This window comes from Enoplosus armatus, chromosome 4 (genome assembly GCF_043641665.1).
Source record: "Enoplosus armatus isolate fEnoArm2 chromosome 4, fEnoArm2.hap1, whole genome shotgun sequence".
Classification (NCBI taxonomy): domain Eukaryota; kingdom Metazoa; phylum Chordata; class Actinopteri; order Centrarchiformes; family Enoplosidae; genus Enoplosus; species Enoplosus armatus.
This window is the reverse complement of record NC_092183.1, coordinates 8,239,442-8,259,434: the sequence shown is the minus strand read 5'-3', so window position 1 is coordinate 8,259,434 and position 19,993 is coordinate 8,239,442. Positions and strand designations below refer to the sequence as shown.

The 19,993-nt window shown below is 39.7% G+C and overlaps 2 protein-coding genes across 3 annotated transcripts; both read left to right on the top strand.

The window, feature by feature from the left end:
* Positions 1-349: 349 nt before the first annotated feature.
* Positions 350-7,693, top strand: plat (plasminogen activator, tissue). 2 transcript variants are annotated; one of them, XM_070904057.1, is made up of 14 exons: positions 350-444; positions 988-1,111; positions 1,331-1,465; positions 2,312-2,422; positions 3,389-3,563; positions 3,922-4,013; positions 4,106-4,280; positions 4,396-4,481; positions 4,637-4,702; positions 4,819-5,023; positions 5,116-5,252; positions 5,490-5,630; positions 5,839-5,987; positions 6,103-7,693. In XM_070904057.1, the coding sequence occupies exons 1-14, from the start codon at positions 382-384 to the stop codon at positions 6,268-6,270; spliced, it is 1,827 nt and encodes a 608-aa protein (XP_070760158.1). In that variant the 5' UTR covers positions 350-381; the 3' UTR covers positions 6,271-7,693. The 2 variants fall into 2 exon arrangements, with proteins under 2 accessions (XP_070760158.1, XP_070760159.1); XM_070904058.1 differs by having other exon boundaries at positions 382-444; positions 988-1,030.
* A 1,205-nt stretch (positions 7,694-8,898) lies between these two features.
* On the top strand, positions 8,899-17,636 carry LOC139284649 (SH2 domain-containing protein 6). Its single transcript, XM_070904996.1, is given in 21 exon segments — positions 8,899-9,007; positions 9,010-9,027; positions 9,030-9,043; positions 12,053-12,078; positions 12,183-12,217; positions 12,320-12,351; positions 12,871-12,964; positions 13,092-13,159; positions 13,278-13,329; positions 13,426-13,530; positions 14,542-14,570; positions 15,182-15,218; positions 15,398-15,470; positions 15,723-15,753; positions 15,938-15,974; positions 16,094-16,190; positions 16,356-16,393; positions 16,601-16,644; positions 16,730-16,798; positions 17,223-17,381; positions 17,520-17,636. Coding segments are annotated over 21 exon segments (1,284 nt in total).
* The last annotated feature ends 2,357 nt before the right edge of the window (positions 17,637-19,993 follow it).

The window sequence follows — 19,993 nt, the reverse complement described above, 5'->3', positions numbered from 1 at the left end:
TGAAATAATTTTCAGTCACTCACTCAACCTTCTCTGGCTTTTCACCAGTTTTGTATGTGTGTGTTATGTCAGTATTGATTGTTAATATGTTATATGTATGTTCTTATTATTGACAACTTATTTGGTGATTTCAAGTATTGCTCATTTGCTACTTTAGACTCTTTGTAGTCAATTTGCCAGAATCAGATTCTGCATAATTGTACATTGTTCTTAAGTTCCTCAGTGAAGAGTAGAAAATAATATGTACATCTAAACTGTATTAGCTTGTAAAATCTTCTGTCAATGATTGTGTTGTTTGAAATACATGTTTCTAATTTATATCTAAATTTACATTTATATTCCACTTCCAGACCTCTACACTTGAAGACCACTTGAGTAGCCATGACCAGAACACTTGGACTGTCAATGCTCCTGTCCACTCTCTGCTGCTGCCTAGTGGACAATGTAAGCGCTACATCCTTGTCATGATAGGCCCAACATGTGGTTTCTGCATACTTATTAAGGGTTTATCTTAATACATTTCAGTCCATGTGGTTTATAATCCTTCTGAAGAAACATTTAGTGTTTTTGAACATCGGCTTGGTTGAAAACACCTCCCTGGTGGTGCCTGAAAGTTCAACATTTGAGACTTAACATTTTAATGCAAAACACTACTTCATTAATCTTTTAACAGAAAAAATATTCATTCTTTATTTCGATGGTTTGATTTTGAAAAAATATAGCCCATAAACTCACTGCTGTCCTGCAGCTAACTCTCAAATCTTGGGTATTGGAGTGCTACTGCACTGTATGTACCAACAAGTGATGTTTGACTAAAACTTAAAGGCAGCTTGTGAAGCAAGTTTCAAGTCTCTGCAAGTTTATTTTCACATCCAGTATCCAGAAGAAATGAAATAAAAGCATTGGCTGCCTGGGATGGAAACCAGTACCATGCAACCATTTCCCATGCACTGCTGCTCTGTGTTTAACGTATCTGTTCTGTTGCAGGTGGAGCTGCTCCGCACTAAGAGAGGGACTCGTTTTTACAGAGGTGAGCCTGGCAGGCAGCCAGCTAGACGGACGCTTTTGATTATTCATGTCGAGAAGTCTTCACCTTCCTTTGACACCTCCTGTGAGCCCCATCACACTTCTGTTTGTCTAATAACACCATCATCATCAACACCATCCTCACATTCTTTTAACTCACTCTTCATGTGTTTGTGTTCCTCTGTATTTTTGTACCTTTATGTTTGCAACCGCTTTTACATGTGAGAATGATTTCGTTTTCTGTGTCTTGGCTGTATACTTATTGTTTGTGTGTGTGTGTGTGTGTGTGTGTGTTTTCTCTCAGTACATTGTGTGGATAGTAAGACGTCAGCTGTGCGTAATTTTGGGGACACGTGGCTGCGATGGAGGGGACAGCGTGTGGAGTATTGCCATTGTGCATTAAGAGGACGAGAGCGTTGTCATGTTGTGCCCGTCATCAGTGAGTGTGACATGGATGCATACACACACAAACACATGTGGACTGGTTGAATTGTCTTACTTTCTTATCTCTTATCTCAGCAGACTTTTTTTGTTTGCAATGAGCAGAATACAACCTTCAGTTTGTTCATGTGTCTGTCAATCTGCTTGCCTGTCCTTAATGACCTCTCTGTATAACTTCCCTTTACCTCTAACTTGCTGTTACAACCTCAGATGATTATTTTTTGTTGGCTTGCCTCGCTCGAGTCTCCAAATCCCTGTTATTTCAGTGCATCCAAACGAAGAGCTGTTGGGTTTCTGTGTTTTTGAGTGGGCGCAGTTTAGTCTGAGATTTTTTTGAAATACTCCTGCCAGACGAGCCGTTGTGCGCACTTTCACCCCCATTGACGAATTCTGTGAGGCATGACTGCCCCTCCCGCACCCAAATTACAACCACATTTACAGTCTGTGAGCTCATACCACTGGGAGTGAGTGGGGTGCTGTTATTCTGAACGCCAGCCTTTAGGAAATGTTGAAATAATAAATGAAAAACCGGACTAGTGATGGCATAAAACCAGTTCTGAAACCCTTGGTGTGACATGATATTTTAAAAGTGAAGCTATGAAGATGTTTGCCTGTATGTAAGAAGAGAGTCAGGATGAACCATGCACACAGACACAGACCTTTTCACACTAATCAATGTTGCTACGTCAAATGTGACGCACAAGGCCGAAGCCACAAATTTTACTCTCTGTTTACGCAAGTGGCCATGATCACTCAATCATATTCTGAAAATTCAAATTGTTTGTGTGCTGAAGAGCTGGATGACTTATGACTGACTAACCGGCTCTCTGTCTGCCCCATCCAGACTGCTACGTGTCTCAGTGCTACAACGGAGGAACCTGTAAGGAGGCCGTGTACACTTCAGACTACATTTGCCAGTGTCCTCCAGGCTTCAGTGGGAGTCAGTGTGAGATCAGTAAGTACTCAACAAACTCTTTAATTTTGGGCACAGTTATTTTCGATTAACCTGCAAGCATTTTTCTCAATTAATCGGTGAAATTTTCTCTCTAAAATGTCAGAAAATAGTGAAATATGAACATTATTATTTACCAGTGTCCAAAGTGATGTCTGATTTTGTCCGACCAGCAATCCAAAAATGCTGTTTTATATCTGTTTTATAATTATATAAAACAGAGAAAAGCAGCAAATCATCACAATGGAGAAGCTGGAATCAGAGAAGGTTGATCGACTAATGAATCAATTGACTTATCAGCTCCACCCTGGCTATTCCAACACATCTAGTATTTGCATTTGCACATTTTACTTTAAAACAACAATAAACCAAGTGATTTCCATAACAGGGTGGCCAGTGACACAACACTGATTAAAGCTTTCTACGAACTTGTTAATGACACTAGATAAAGTCACAGTCTGACTGTGTGACTCAAACAGTAGACGTCATGGGCCTGTGGTTTGGAGAGAAGAAGAAAGGATCATAAACCATGGAAAGACATTCTGGGATATGAATGTTTTTGTTTCTGTGGGCAACTTTTTGAGGCTTTAGGGACACCCCACCCACTCAGTGGGATTATTACACAAACCCCAGTGGTCACAGCCAAGTGATTTAAGCATAAGTGTAACAAGTTACGATGGCCAGACTCAATAAATCTGATTGCATTTACGATCATCATAGTTTACGTTTGGTTATTGTTTTCCACCACTAATTGGAAAAATACTATATAAATGCCATTAGGACACAAGTTGTGAGTTTAATGTCTTAATAACAATTAAAAGTATTTTGAATGGCCTATGTTCTCCCAGATCCAATAAACATGCTTTATTGTGTCAGAATAATTGAATTAGGTCAGTTATTAGAGTGATATCAGCCTCATATATAAATGAGTGAGACTATCCAGTTTAACTTTGTCTCTTTCTCCAACAGACACCAATGAGAAGTGTTCTGTGGGGCAGGGTGAAGGATACCGCGGCACATGGAGTATCAGCCGTACAGGAGCAGAGTGCATCAACTGGAACTCCACGTCTCTGAGAGGAAAGAAGTTCACAGCTAGAAAACTGGATGCCAGCAGTCTCGGACTGGGCAACCACAACTTCTGCAGGTATGTGACCAGTGTATAAACAATAATGCAAATATTCATTGTTACCATGCATTCAAATCAAGGAAGGTGTCTGATCATCCAAAACATACTGGTCAAATTTTAATGAACCCCGCTGGAATGCATTTGCCACAGTTTTCTGGCATTTAATTACATTAATTGATTGACCTGATTGTGACACTATAGTGGAAGGTGAGAAAGTGAAAGGCAAAAACTGATATGCCATCTTTGTAACAGCTCAGTTTACCAAAAGCACGTCTCACAGACATATATATATATATATATACCTTGTTGGGATGATGCGTTTTTTTCATCATTTATGTGAACCATGCACATGTTTACTCATTGTCCTTCCCCTCAGGAACCCTGACAATGACAGCGGCCCTTGGTGTTACGTCTACAAAGGCTCTCAGATCAACTGGGAGTTCTGTTCTTTGCCCAAATGTCCAGAAGGTACAGCTTTATAAAAAGCCGATAAGCTGAAATGCTAATAATTAAACAATTAATTGCTTTAACACTTGGTCTCTCTGCGTGTTTTGGAGCAGATAAGTACCAAGGCTGTGTGCTGGGCTCCGGTCAGACATACAGAGGCGCAACATCTGTCACTAAGAGCGGCTCTCGCTGCCTCCCGTGGGACTCTAATGCTCTCAAGCGCAAGCTCTACAATGCTTGGAGATCTGATGCATTGGAGCTGGGGCTGGGCAGCCACAGCTTCTGCAGGTAGAGATGCCCACAGCACACACAATGTGATAAAACTAACAAACAGGAGAGGTTCCCCTTGCAAGCAGACAGATCAGAATAACTTCATTGTATTTATTCTTCCTTTATCCAATAGGAATCCAGATGGTGATGAGGGTCCATGGTGTCACACCTACAAGAACATGCAGCTGACCTGGGAGCTGTGTGACATACCTAAATGCTGTGAGTTACCTTATTATCATGGCTTAATTTTGCAGCAGTGTTGAAATACAGAGCTAAGATTATCAAGACTGACGCTAGAAATTTAGTTTAGGAACTAAAATCTTACGTGCAGCAATGTGCTATCAGACTGTTCATACTGGTCCCCTCTTTTTTAGCGAGAGGTCCGTCTATCATCTCCACTCTCGGCCCACGTGCCCCCACCACTAATAACAATAACAGAGGTAGGTCATCTTCGCATCCAATGAAAATCACCCAGAGTCCATTTCCTCTGATGTGTTTGGTGTGTAGTAATTTTACAATTATTTAACCATCATCCTGCAACCTGTCCTCTCTGTAGCAACATGTGGCCAGCGATTAGACAACACCCTGAATATCCCGGCGTTCCGCATGTTTGGGGGCAGAGAGAGTGACATCACAGAGCAGCCGTGGCAGGCGGTCATCAATGTTTACCAGGCCCGTCACAAACAACACTTTCACCGATGTGGAGGAGTCCTCATCGACTCCTGTTGGGTCCTGTCTGCCGCACACTGCTTCGAGGACAAGTAAGAATGACTCACATCCTTTTACTCACACAAAATACACAATTTAACATGTTTGCCATTCAACAGACAAACATATTCTCTATTTCTTTCAGTGAGAAAGCAGAAAAATTGCAAGTGATTTTGGGAAGAACGTTTCGGAAACAGAATTCCAGCAGCGAGCAGATTTTCGAGGTTGAGAAGTACTGGATCCATGATAAATTTGACAAGGAAACATATGACAATGACATTGGTGAGTGAACATTTCAAGAGACAATAGTCATATTTTGAAAAGTTTTGGCAGGCCATAAAGTGAATCGTGAAAATTAAATGAGACACTTTAGCAACCATATTTTCCCCCAGCAGTGATGATATGGAACTTTAAGTGGGCAGCAAAGGCTTGTTAAAACTTTAAATCATCCCTCAGTCTCCATCCCACATGTTCCCAGTGCATTACCCTGACTTTCCTCCGGCCACTTTCCACTTGCAGCTCTCTTGAAGCTGAAGACCGACATTGGCATCTGTGCTGTAAACTCTCCAGAGGTTCTTCCTGCGTGTCTGCCTGAACGTGGGCTGGTGCTGCCCGACTGGACTGAGTGTGAGATCTCAGGCTATGGAAAAGACTCAGAATGTAAGCAAACCTCCCGCCTAATTCGTGGCATTCTCTAATTTTGCATGGCTGCTATTGTGGCAAATGTATCTCACAAGCAAGTTGGTCACATTTACTGACCAGCAGAGGGCAGTGTAAGCTTTTCCACCTTTAACTTTAACTTTACTAATTGATTTATTTTTGGATAGGAGATGCTGATGAAGTACTAATTTAAACACTCTCTCCACAGTTTCTGCAGAGTACTCCGAGCGCGTTAAGAGAGGTTACGTCCGCCTGTGGCCCAAAGAGCGCTGCGTCCCAGATGTGCTGTCTGGACGCACAGTTACCTCCAACATGCTGTGTGCAGGTGACACCCGAGGCCTGGACGATGCCTGCAAGGTGAGAACGCCTAACTTTTACACTTAACCTCCTCATTAAAACAATGCTGATAACATTACTTGATCTAATGTTTCCTTTCTCTCTCTTAATTTTGCTTCTTGAACTTCACCCACAGGGAGACTCTGGTGGCCCGCTCGTCTGTCGAAATAATGACAAGATGACTCTAATGGGTGTGATCAGCTGGGGCGATGGGTGCGGGAAGAAGGATAAGCCTGGGGTCTATACCCGTGTGACCCATTACATCGACTGGATCAATGGCAAAATTAAAGCAAACCCAGTCTAAAGTCAGAAAGACTGCAAAGACATTGTTGAAAGATGACCATACCCATAAAAAAGTGGGTAAAACAACAAACGCAGATGTGTTTATCATTGAGAAGATAGACAGAGAGATCTACAGGACTCTGTTCAGAGCTTGTTTATCTGTTGATCGAAAGACAAACTGATGGAGGTTTTAAACCGGCAGGACCACTCCTACAGAGGCGCACAAGAGGGACCTCACTCATGAGTGTTGATGCTCAATGAAGCTCCATGTTCTCAAGTTTTCTGTTCCTTTCTGTGTTGAATGTGACAAACTCTCTTTCCTCCTTCTGGGCCATGTTGATCTCAATAATATTTCAAGTTGTGTTTTCTCAATATTTCGCCTGCATAACTGGAGGTTTACACAGTGACACTAACAGGCAAAATAGGAGCGATCTATATATTCCTCTGCTCTTTCTGCTGGTTTATACAAAGATGTCACAGTGGTGGACTTCAGGTCGGTAGCACTTAATCCAAAAGAACCCTCCACTCAACATAAGCATTTACTTTGCACAGTGCAGTAAGTCACATAGGAATGTTTTTGCTTCTCCAAAGAACATTTTTTTAAAGATTGTTACAGACTTGTCTTACAGATGTGAGGTTATGTTGGCTTAACCAGTTTTATTTTCAGCATTTGCTTATTTTGGGGCTTGAGGGGTTCCAGACCTTCATCCAAGACACAAAATGTATCTGCTGGTTCAGATTCTGCTTGTTTTTGCAGTTTTAGCCCCGCGCCGCCTTGTAGATGGGAATAGATTTGGACAGATACTCACTCCATTCAACAAACCTGTGTCCTGCTCCTTAAGCTTCATGATCGAGGAAGAGCAAATTCTCACTTGTTCTCAACTATTTCTTTTTTACCACATTTCCAGAGCACTTCTCCATCGGACGCCTGGGTTGAGCCCAGCATGTATATAACATTTATATTGTCTGAATATTGATTTTACATTTAAAAAAACCTTCTGTTTCTTTCTGTTCTACATTAAAATGCTTGTTGACTGCAAAGCTTATCTCCTTTGTTTTGGGACTGGGTTTTAGAGGTTTTGTACTAAGTTAATATTTATGTGTATTTTATATTGTTTTGGAGAAACTACTTTTTTACTGTGTGTGCTGTCACTGTCATTATAACCACATCTGGCAACATAACCCTTTGTCAATAAATTAAATTCAGAATAAATCTTTTCACGATTTTCTTTTCATGATGATGTGGCATTTTATCATCTTCAGTAAATCACCGATAGATTTGTTACACAATGACAGCTAACGGATCAATAAGCTAAAAGTGATACTTAAAAACAGCTCAGTTTATAGGCGCCTGAATGAAATGAACACCTTCCTGCATCATGACTGATGAAACTTTGGAAATTCTGTCTGAAATTAAGTGATAAAGTTTCTTTGTATCAGTTGAATTAATGTTGTTTTGTTTATCATTATAACATTTTTGTTTCAACATTCACCCATATCTCACATACTGGAACATTACTGGAGCTTTTCTATGAACCATAATGTGAACATAAATCAGAGAATACTTCTGAGACTAGTGTGCATGGTTTTTCTTTGGCCTTTAATATTTAAGTTTAATGTTTCAGATGAACTCGGTCAAGTAACACGGGTCTCCCCAGATTTCAGTTTTCTCGCTGTCAGATTTGTAGGATCCCATCCCAGCTATGTTTTCTAGATCACAGCCTCTTTAAATGTACTTTCAGGCCTTTACTTTCATGTGTTGTAATTTTGTGGACCTCTGCCAGTACCCGTTACTAGTTCAACACTCAAAATGACAAGAGAAGATGTTATCAATTAAGAAACAGTAAGATATTTAGCTAATTTGAAAGAAGAGTGTTCAAGATTCAAGGTCAAGTCTCACTAATCATTTGATATTTCTCCCTAAAAGCAAATTATTTCTCGGAGGCAGTAAGTCTGACTGACCATACTGATATTTTCACCAGTAATTCAGCAGGCAGGGAACATTATCCAGTCATGAATAATAAGGTGACTTGTTGCCAAAAAGAAAACATATTGGGGAGGTATTCAAACCTACACTTAGTTACCAATTTATTAGGTGCACCTAAATATATGTTAAATATAACACAGTCATAGTCCCACAATAAATCCTTCTTCGTGAAGGTTAATTGAAGGTTGAATTAATTTTAGAGAGGTGTTGATTCAATCTTATTGTCATTTTGGAAGCCGCAGTTTGTGGTGCTGTTGAACTGTAGCTATAGTACATAATAAACAGGCAACTGAGTGTATGTTGCAGATAGTTTGTTTCATTTTGAGTGCACCCTGCATACTCTGTGGGATTACTATTGCTCACTTCTTGTGTTTTTTAACCTTGTATCAATGCTGTCTTTCCACTTAATGACAACTTAGCTTACTGAGCTTTATTACTGGCATGTGTGTATCAAAAGTTAATAATTAACATCTCATTTTCATTGCAGATGGAATACAAAGGAGATGTTATTTATCAGCTACAGTACATTAAATAAAATTCAGTTGGTTATATGGTCATTAGCAGGTTGCAGAAAGGTCATTTGTCGCCATGTTTGGGCTGCAGCTCATTTAAAGGCAGGCAGTGCAGCAGCAGGTGAGGCTATTTATCTGACACAGGTAGGAAATGCAAATGAGGTCAGTTAGAGCTGCTCTCCACATTCTCGCTGTATTGCTCACTTTCAATCTTTAAAACCATTTGCATCAAAGAACCGAAACAAAGACATTTCCTCATGACTGAGCTGTGAGACTCGACCCGCATCATGACAATGGTAAAGTTCTGTTTTATTTTTGTCATATTTTGGTTTACATTCCGGTAACTTTGGGTGGAGTGAGAAGGAAGTGAGCAGGTGTTGTCGATGCAGCTGAAAACTTTCCATGTAAACTTTCCATGTTGTTACTTTCATTCCAGCATTTTTTTCTTTTACAGTTTTGAATGGGGGTAAAGATATGATGGCAGCTACACTGTTAAAGTTGTGATTGCGTGGGAGTGTGAAGGCAAACAGTAAAAAGAACTCGGACAACTAGTGTTTGCAGATAACCTGAAAGTAAACACAGCTACAGTACAGACATCAGGAATGTGCTTTACTATAGAATAAAGTTCTCTGAAGGGTCAAACAAGTTTGCTAAGCTTTCTTTTATCTTTGCTTAACAATCCTGCATAAAATCTGTTTCATAGTTGACTAAATTGGATTTATTAGATTTGTTGGTTTGTTTTTGACATATGCTTCATCCCTGGCACATTTTAAACTTTCGCCTGAAATTCAGATGAAGTATTATCTGTTTTTTAAAAAATCTGAAATGTTAATGTTTCGTAGATATAGATTCAAATAAACTGTGAATCTAGCAAGCAAAAACATGCATACGTATTATTTGTTTCAGGTTGTCACTTCTACAAACTTGAATATAGCATGCCAAGCTTCATATTTAGCTCCTAGCTGAGGTATTTGAACCATATTCCTATCTGAAATGTAGTTACTTTTATTGATAACGGTATTGCTGTCACTTTCCTATGATGCATTTCAGACTGTCTTTCAGTAAACATGACCATGCAGTTGTTTAAAAGGTGCTATGGTTCACTCAGAGATGGTGTCCAGTCTGCAATGTTTCAAGCAGAGAAAAATATATTTATGATTCTGAGATGAGTTTGTCTTTTAAGCTTGGTTGTGATCTTTTTGTACAGTTTTTATTCTGTTGTCCAGAGCAAATGTTCCCAAATTTCTCTGAACATAACGTGTTTGCTCATATAGCTTTCCCTCTCTAAACCATACACAGATATCATTTGTATAAGTGATATCTAACCACAGAAGTATTCTCAGATGAGGTTTTAGTAACACAAAATCTTGGGAAAGCAGCTTTATGGTCTCGCGTGACCCTTTGCTGCCAGTCTGACACGACAGAGTTCAATTTCCCCTCTTTGGTGCAGACTATTGACGCAGATAAAATGTTTTGTGGTTGGAGGAGTTCCCCGTATGTTCACACGTTGAAAACAAACATTAAAAGGTACAGGTAAGAAGATCCAGTCTGTGATGATGAATGAACTGAAACTAGTGCGTAAAAGGCAGCGCAGACAGTGTGAGCACAATACAGTGTTTGGTGAAAAACTCTATTAGCAATCAGTACTTTCATGGCACATGCTTGTGAAGTTGGTTAACATAACATATGGTATCTTAACATCTCTGTCAAGAAAAAACTTAGAACTCAGAATGATACTTCACTAGCTGTTCATTTTTTATTTATATCTATAAATAATGTAATTGCTTTCGATACCTCTGATACACCCATTCTATTGTCTAATAGTGAAGCATTTGAATGATGCTCAGCGTGTCCTGTCCTTGTTTGCATCAGATCAGGTCACTTCATGGCTACATAACTTTTTCCTTTTTCCTCCTGTTGGCCTCCTCGGCCATTGACGACACTTTACAGGTGGTTTTCAAAAATGTCCCATCAGAGAGAAAGCAGTTCAACACTGTGGTCGGCACAAAGCAGAACATTGTCACTGTAACTTCATCTGACCCTTACAGATATTTTTGGGTTTACTGTTTGAGGAAAAGGCCATAAATAGCATTACATAACAGTAATATAGTTCTCTTCATCCTTTTTTATCACCTCTCAGCAGCTCCTCATTTATCAACAGTAAAGCAACAGTTGTCTCACATTTTAGGTGCCAAAGTGTGAGAGACAGAAACTCTGCAGTCCCTCCCTCTTTCCCTTTCTGTCTGTAATAACTTACATCAACACTTCCTCTACGGCTGCCTGGCACTGTGGGAAAACACAGAGATACAGTCACTCCACTTCCTGATTTCGCTTGAGGTGTTTGATTATCTCCGCCTCCTCCTGCCAGCCTCAGTTACATCCCTGTAGATTCACTTCTCTGCATTTTAACTGATAATGTTACTTCAAAACAGTATTGATTGTGAATTAATTGTAGCAGCAAAAGTCATAGAGAAACAATTCATGAGGACAAGATTCACAAAGACTAAATAAGTTACAGTCACTGAAACGCCAGCCTCCTATTTAACAGAATGGCTCATTTCAGAATAACGTATGTCATATTATTTATTTATAATTATCTGATCTCATCATTTATCTGTTGATTATAAGTTGTATAACATCTATTAATCCAAATCTGAAAAGTGACTAGTAACTAAGGTCATCAAGTAGTGGAGTAAAAGCGTAAAGTATCAGAAAATTGTTGTAAAGTACAACTACCTCAAAGTTGTACTTAAGTACAGTATTTGAGTAAATGTACTTTCCACCACTGCAAATAATAAATGGTTTATAACAGACTATAAAACACTATTATGTACTTATTAGCAGATATAAGGACCTATGAATGATATGTGTTTTATTATTTTATAAAATAATTTCAATGCCATAATCTAAATCTAAGCAGGCTGCATTTACTGTACATTGCCACCTTCTGTATGTATACAAATTAAATTAACCTCTTTACACTACCGCTTGCACTGTAGGTATACTTGTTTACACTTTCCAGAACAGTTTTCACTTGTACTGTATATAGACACTGTATGTTGTTATATATTTAAAAACTGTCAAAGTGTTACCTAGGTGTTTTTTTTACTGTACCAAATCACCTTGCGTACTAGATAAAGCTCTATTGTTCATCATGTTGACGTTCCCCAAAAAGCAGCCACTGACTCGGGTCTGAAGCTGATAGATAACTAAAAGTAAATGATTACCAGCCAGGCTTGCAGTCTCGTTTATTTTGTTGATGTTACATCTCTGAATACTTGATCTGAGGTTTCTGTGTTTTTCAGAGCTTCTTTGGAAAACTGAAGAACCTGTAAGTATTGTGGCCATTAGCAAAGCCTCACTTGTTTTGCTTTTAATGTATTATGCATGAAATAAAATGGCACTGCAGCATCTTACTTCTCCTCTTCCCATCAGACACAGTGGACCTCCGGCTCCACCCAGAAGGACAGGTGAGATTTAACCTCACCTTGGAATTAATGTCTTTGTTTCTTCACTGGACAACAGACCTTAATATCTATTATTCACTTATTTTTTTAATCTGTCTGCTACAGATAACAATGCAGGGTGGCCACAGGATGAGTTTGTAAGTAGAATGACGACAAGCTCCTGAATTTGTGCTTTTACAGGTTTTATCCACATGTTGTTAAAGGTGCTAAATGTGGCATTTCTAAACATTGTTATCTCTTTCTGATAATATTGCTACCACATTTCCTATAAGCTCTGTTACTTCTTTTTGTGGGAGACACCTTATTGCTGCTTGTCCTCCTCTCTACACCTCTCTTTCATTTTGCTTTTCTGAGGAGGATTACTTTTTTCTTATTAATTTAATTAACTGAATAACTGAATAATAATGTAATTCTTCTATTGGCCTTTCACTCACTCGTCAACAAAAGCTATATTGCTTCTACAGACCTCCAGCAGATTTCCTGAAGTTTTATGCTGTTGCACATAATGTACTGTAAAATGCTGACATAGGGCTTCTAGTTGTATTAGCTATGGTTTCATTTAACTGAAACTCTTATACTAATGTCTCAGTATTAATGTGGTAATGACTATTTGTGAAAATGCTAAATGCACGCACCGTTATATTTTCTGATGGCAGGATGACGAGGAAGGTGACACGTATGAAGCGCCTCCCTGCGAGCGTCCGGCTGTGAAAGTCCCACAGAGACAAGTGGAGGAGAACGTTTATCTGGGTAACAGCACTGAGTCATTACTGCGGATAGGGTTAACAGTTTTAAACCCTGTTCAGCATAGATACCTCTGACAATATAAAACTGACCATTTCCCCAAAATTCTGTTTCTTGATGCTACTTTTTGCAGAGAGGACTTCCAGTCCAGTTGTTCCACAGAGGCTGGCTGCTCCTCCACCCAGACCAGGCAAAGCCTCGGTAACAACAACAACTCAGTGTCCTGGAAGTCTGTTTCTGTGTGTTTCTCTGCATCTGTCAAATGTGTTTCAAGATGTTGCATTTGTTTTAATGAATTGATCTCACCTCTGTCATGCAGAAACCTCAACAACGTGCTGAGGATTTCTTCCATGATCGCAACACCAAGAAACGTGAGCCATTCATCTGTTTTTGTTAATTTTGTTAATTTATTCATCTCTTTAACATCTTTCTTCAATGTGGTACAACTACATCATTCTCACTGCCAGCACCTGAGATAGACAGAAATGACAAGCCTGGGAGAAAGAAGAGGATGCCTCCTCCACCAGTCCGCTCTACTTCAGCTCCAGTTCCTGCACCCAGCGTGGAGGAAGGTGCAGTAGTAGTTTAGTTCTACTGAAACAAATAAATAATGATAATAACCTTTCATAAGAGTAACTGACTGACTGTTGACTGAGAGGAAGGTAAATGCTTTTATCAGTCATGTGCTATCTACAGAAATATAACACACTCCATAAACCACCTGTTGTCTTGTAGATTTTTCGCAGGAAAAAACCCCACACGATCAATAAATATTGTTTTTTTTACAGCTGCAACAGCAGTTTGTTTGGAATAAATACATACAAGCAGAGTTAAGCAGAGATTGCAGCTGTGACTGAAACAAAGAAGAGAGTGCCACCTAGTGTAGTGCCGCTGAGCTGCACCTTCAGTGCCTCAGAAGCTCAAACTGATTGCAAAGAAGAAGTCATCACTTTGCCCTGAAAATGTTGTCAAAATTAGAAAGACAAGGACTCAGTCTGTCCCTCGGCAGAACATTATTTCCACATTCTCTGGCTTTGCCCAATTGTTCAAAACGTCAGGTCAAAGGTCATGAGCTAACTATCTGAGATTCTCTGCTTGAATATTGCTCTGTGCCTCACTGTTGCACTGCTCGCAGAAATCTCTCTATTACACATTTCTGAACACCTCAAACCTTTTCTGTCAACCTCAATAACCGTAGCCAAGAAGATGATATTACAAAACTGGAAAGACAGAACAAAATTGTGTATAAATGACCGTTAAACTTCATGACAGATCATGCAAATCTAGAGAAACTTACAACATCAAGACAATGTACAACACCTTGAAAAAACCTGGTCCCCTTTCTTAAACCACATCTTCACAGTAAAACTTATTTATCAGCAGTCCTGCTAGTTATCACACTTACCACGGTTTACATGCCATTAAATGCCTCCTTCTGTGATATTAATGTGCATGTTCTCTGGTTACCTGTGTTTGACTGTATGCACTGTTAAGTCTTCATCATACTTTTTCACCACCACAAGAGGCCTGTATGATACCACAACAACACAGATCACTGCAAGTGTTTTCTTTCTGCATTTCAGATGTGTATCTGGATCCAAATGAAGAACAGGTCAGTTTAACTTATCCTCACTTATTTCATTTTTTTCCTTTAATAGGACAGATCAAAGAATATGATTAATATGTGGAAAGGTTTATGATACCAGAGGGACGGTTTATTAGTGGCTCTTTGTAGGACGAGGGGAACTAGATAAACATTGATGGTGGCTGGACTACTGAGTGGGCAAATGAAGCTGCCTATCAAGCCAGTTGAGCCAATCACAGATGGATTACTGAATTGGCCTGCCAGGCACAGGCCCGGGCCCCCAAGGGGTCAGGGGGGCCCTAGGCCAGAGCATCTGTTTGCTCTTTTAATATCTACTATCTGACAACAAAATCTAATCCAATATTTGTGTTGATGTTTATTTTTTTTCTTCATATTATCGCTGCACATCATACTGAGGGTCAAATCACACCAGCAGCTTTAAGAAAATAGAACCTGCATCTCAGGTTTTCTTTGATAGTTTCCTGTAATATTTTGTGTACTTTGTTGTAGTATTGTGTATAATATCTGCAGAGGAGCGTCAGTGTTGATCTGCTGTGGCAACAGCAGCACCTGTGTATTGATAAATGTGCTCATATCTATTATCATGATATGACGTCATCTATCTTTTTGTGTTTCAGGAAGATAATGATGACCTCTATTTAGAGCCTACAGCTGGTAGGTTTGCATCACACTATTAAACTACAATTGCATTAAACTACAATTGTAGTTTAAGTTGTATTAGGTTTGCATGAACAGTTTGATCCGAGAGTCAACTTAAACATACGGCCAGATTTCATTTCCAGGTGATGGAAAGTCTAATAAAAATGATAATTTCCTTTATTCCTGCTCCCCAGCTTGCTCTCCTCCCCCTCGTGCACCGATGAGGATGCCTCCATCTCCCAAGAGAGCACTTTCTCCCATACGCATGTAAGTGCACTTCATCGTGGGTCAAAGCCAGCTTTCAACCTACTACCTAACCAGAGCATGTGATATGCACTAACCTGAAGTAACCTGAGATATAATCTGTGTGCATAACTTCATGCTATATGTCACATCAGACAATGATGCTGCTGTGTTTTTGGAAGCAAAATGCAAGTGTGGCAGATATAGTAGTGGCATTATACATTAAATTCCTGCCAATAAACATGCAATGAAAAGTATCATTTGCTCTGTCTGCAGGATGAAACCTCCAGTTCCCAGAGCTATGTCTGTGAGTGTGTCTATTCATCTCAGTGCTTAGTCTCATCATTTCCTTATGCTAAGCTCTGTCCTCATTTAAAGTAAGACTGTCAAGATAGAGGCTGAATTAGAAATGGAAGTTTGAATTCTCACTCAATGTTTCCATTTCCTAAATAGGAAATTAAGCTCAGTAACTTTTATTTCCTCCCTTTCAGAATTCCCACTTGCCATCTTTGAATGAGGTAAAAACAGGTAAAGATCACATCTTCTGTACTTATTAAAAGCTGATCAAATATCAGTACAAACCACATCCAAGAGAAATTACTTTGATCGTGATGATGTAGAGCACATATCTTCTGTAGCCCCTTCAGTTGAAGCAAGACGTGCCACATTTCCTACCAAACCCCCTCCACCAACTCCCAGTGTTAAGCCACCTCTGCCAGCAAACCTGAATCAAGCTAAACCCAGGTACGAGGCGAAGAATACAGAGAGGGTGGAGAGGTTTGTTATACAGCTCCGCAATGATTTACATTTATTTCCAGCTTGTTTTTGCAGTTGACCCCATCTGCATACACATGAATACATCAGAATTAAATTCAGTGTATAACATTAGCCTTCCTGTCTTTATTCCAGCCCTCCAAATCCTCCTATGGCAGACACTAAGCCTGTGGGTAAGCTCACTTTTTTTTTCAAAAAGGGAGTTTTTTAAATCCAGAGGGATGACTGGATGACTGTGATCATTTGGGATCTGCTTAGATTCTTCTTTTAATGTAATCCAAACATTACATGGATCATACTTTACTTCATTAAAAATTGTTGCCAAATACAGATTTCCTGAAACCTGTGCTTGACACATAACATGTTCTATATGTTTTAAGCCTCCTCTGGTGCTGTGAAGGCAACCAAACAATCTGGGAATGAGGTATGGTGTCCATCTGCATGGAAAATCTTAACACATGTTAGTGAGGAGTGGCTTACTGTTTATTGATAGATTTATCATATTACAGGACAAAGAATGGTTTGCTGGAGATTGCAACAGAAAGACAGCGGAGGACCTCTTGCTGAGGGTCAACAAGGTCAACCAAATAGTTTTATGTTTCATTTCATGGTATAATAATCAGCTAACGATGGGAGAGTCATTTCAACCACAATCAGTTTTTATTTCCAACCAAATAGGGCTTAAGGCAAGGGTGTTACACAGACAAATGCAGAGATTTTATGTGCATGTTGTTGCTGACACTCAAAGCCGAAGCTCAAGTAAAAACCAAACCTGAGTTAGAAACCTTCAGGACTTCCATTACTGTGATTATTTTTTTCCATTTCCACCTCTTACTCTGCATGATACGTACAGTCTTTTTACTTTCCCTCATTTCTTAATCCCTCACTCCTTCCCTCCCTCATTCTCCTATCAAAGCTTCCCAAACTTTCCCTCTCCATCCCTTTTCATTTCCTGTTCTTTGTGTCAGTTTTGCTCAGATTTCCCTGTTTTCCTTATTGTAGGACGGCGCCTTCCTCATCCGGCGCAGCTCAGCCCAGAGCGCCCGCCAGCCATACACCCTCGCTGTGCTCTACCAGCAGAAGGTGTACAACATTCCCATCCGATTCCTTGAGGAGACACAAGGTTACGCCCTCGGGAAAGAGGGCAAGAAGAACGAAGAGGTGAAGGCAAATTAGACAACAGGTTTCGGAGAGGGGAGTGGGCTATGGAGAGAGACAGGAAGGAGATGAAGAGAAAGGATTCTGGCAGACTTTTCATTTAATTACCTCTCTCCCTTTATCTTTCCCTCTTTCTCTCAGACTTTCTGCACCCTCGACGAGATGATTTCCCACCACAAGAATAACCAGCTGCTTCTGATAGACAGCAAGAGCCAGGCCAAGCACACAGCATATTTAACCCACCCTGCACGCCCTTAAAACTACACGTCTAGGAGCTTCTCTTACATTCATAAGAGTTATATGAGGATAATTGCACAGTTTGACGGTTTCCTACTTGGAAATACTGTAGGTCTACTGTGTGTCACAAAAGCGTAATTACAACTCTTTGAAATCAGTTATACAGCTGAAATACTATTTTCTTTATGTTGTTTATAATTAGAAATAGACAATGCAAACTTTTGATGCACTGAAATGTAGTATGTGAATGTCACAAACAGCTGCTCCAAGACTCTCAGCTGCCACATGACTTTCCTGTTTTGTGCCATTTCATCATGTTAGCAATAATTGCACAAGGTTAACCGTCTCTCGCGAAAAGGAAAATGTGTCATTGTTCAGTTCAGTGGGGATGTTTCCGAAACCAGACCTTTCAACATATAAACTGTATATTTCTGCTGTTTTAAGATATCAAACCACATAACAAGAGCCTCCAAATGTGCAGCTAAAGTCTTCACCATTACTTTATGCCTCATTTCCATTATCATGGTCATATGTGATGAACCATTGAGATAAATGTCTCCATGAACGTCATTTTCATTTTAGTCACGATTAGGGATTTGGTGTGTATCTTTTCACTAGTTTAGTTTGTTTCGTTAGTTGACTTTTCTGTGTGATATTGTAGATATTGTGTAATACAGACCCAAAGTCAGAATGCATCTGCTTTACTTTGTTTTTATTTTATTCATTTTACCACAGTTTTCCTGCATTTCCTGTTGTTGACAGTAACCGGTCAGTTAACCTGGACTTTATTTGGGGTTTCTGTGGTGTGTGTGGTTCATTTAGAGGATAAAGTATATTATCAAAGGCTTAGTGTGGTGAGCTGGGGGTTCGTGGCTTTAACTGAGACACCAGCTGCTGTGTGTGTGTGTGTGTGTGTATGTGTGCGTGAACTGCCTTCCAGTGGTCACTGACTGCTGGTTACACCTGCTTCCTGTCAGAGTGAAACCACCTTCTCTGTGGCCAAAACATAAATCTAAAACCTAAGCCTGTCGGCACACTACAAGGCAGAATCCCTCGAGTACGATTTAACAACAAGAGTGTAAAACTCAACATTATACACATATCAGAGTTAAATCTTACACTTAAATAATGTTGATTACCTCCTTCAGAGTGATATCAGCTCATTAAGTGGGACTTTTAATAACTGCCATTAAAATCTACTGTAAAGCGTGGATTCAATCCAAACTTGAAAAATAAGAAAAAGCCGAATTATGGCTGTAATGTGCCTGAAAGTCATGATATTACATGCAGAGCGAGCAACGCGCTTTTTCAGTTTAGCACACCAGACATTGTCATGATATTATGTCTTTTAGTTTTTAGAGTTGACTTGTGTTTTTACAGTAATAACACAGTTTCTAATCAAGTTTCAAGTTGTCTAATCATACTACATGCTGTAGATTTCAGTACAGGCTGAAAATGTAGAGGCTTGTACAACTGTAGCTGCTGTATTTGCATAGGCCGGTGGTGTAAATGAGCACCAAATAACTTCCTGGAGCCAGTGTAATTTGGCAGGTGGGTGTAAGGCATCTTGTAGCTCTGTTACAGGATAATTGCTGGGATGAAAAACTGATATATTCCCAGGATCCCAACCCCAACAACACTGCGACACACAGTACAGCAGCTCACCGTCCAGATCTTACAGAATCACTAACAACAATGTCTTTTTCATTTGTTCAGTTAAGTTACAGATTTTATTTTGCAGTTTTAAGGGATGTTTTGCTTGTAGAGCCAGCCGAGAGATGGGAGGCAACAAAGATCCCTGGTCGGACATCTCCATTACATGGCCAGTGACTGCCACCAGGACACCCCAAGGTTGAGATTTTCATTAAGAAATACAACTAATTAACTATAATATCATGGAGACCTATTGCCACTGGTCTATCACCATAGGTAAATAACAAGACTTAACATATCCTCTGCTTTATTAACCGTATAAAAAGATTTAAATCTACTGTGAACACAATGAGTGAACCAGCTGCTTTCCAGGGTGATCATAAATGTTTATACAGCACCTAATTCAAACAGGGGAATTAAAACTTTTTAAGTTCCTTTGGAACAGAAGCTTTTTGATTTCAGATGATGTCTGCGCTGTTCACATCCTGTGTGTAATCCTGACTCACATCAGTCTTGCGTAGGCCTCTCCTCTATCTGTCAGACCAACCGCAAACTGACAGCGTCTAAATGATTATGACTTTTAAATAGACCAAACACTGAGTTTTTATTCTGTTTTCCATTTTTTTTCCCACGTGCAAAAATGTGTCCACAGAGTCAGTCTCATCATATGCATTTAACATTGAATAAGGCAAGAATGTTTTTCTTAATAACTTAACTTACATCTA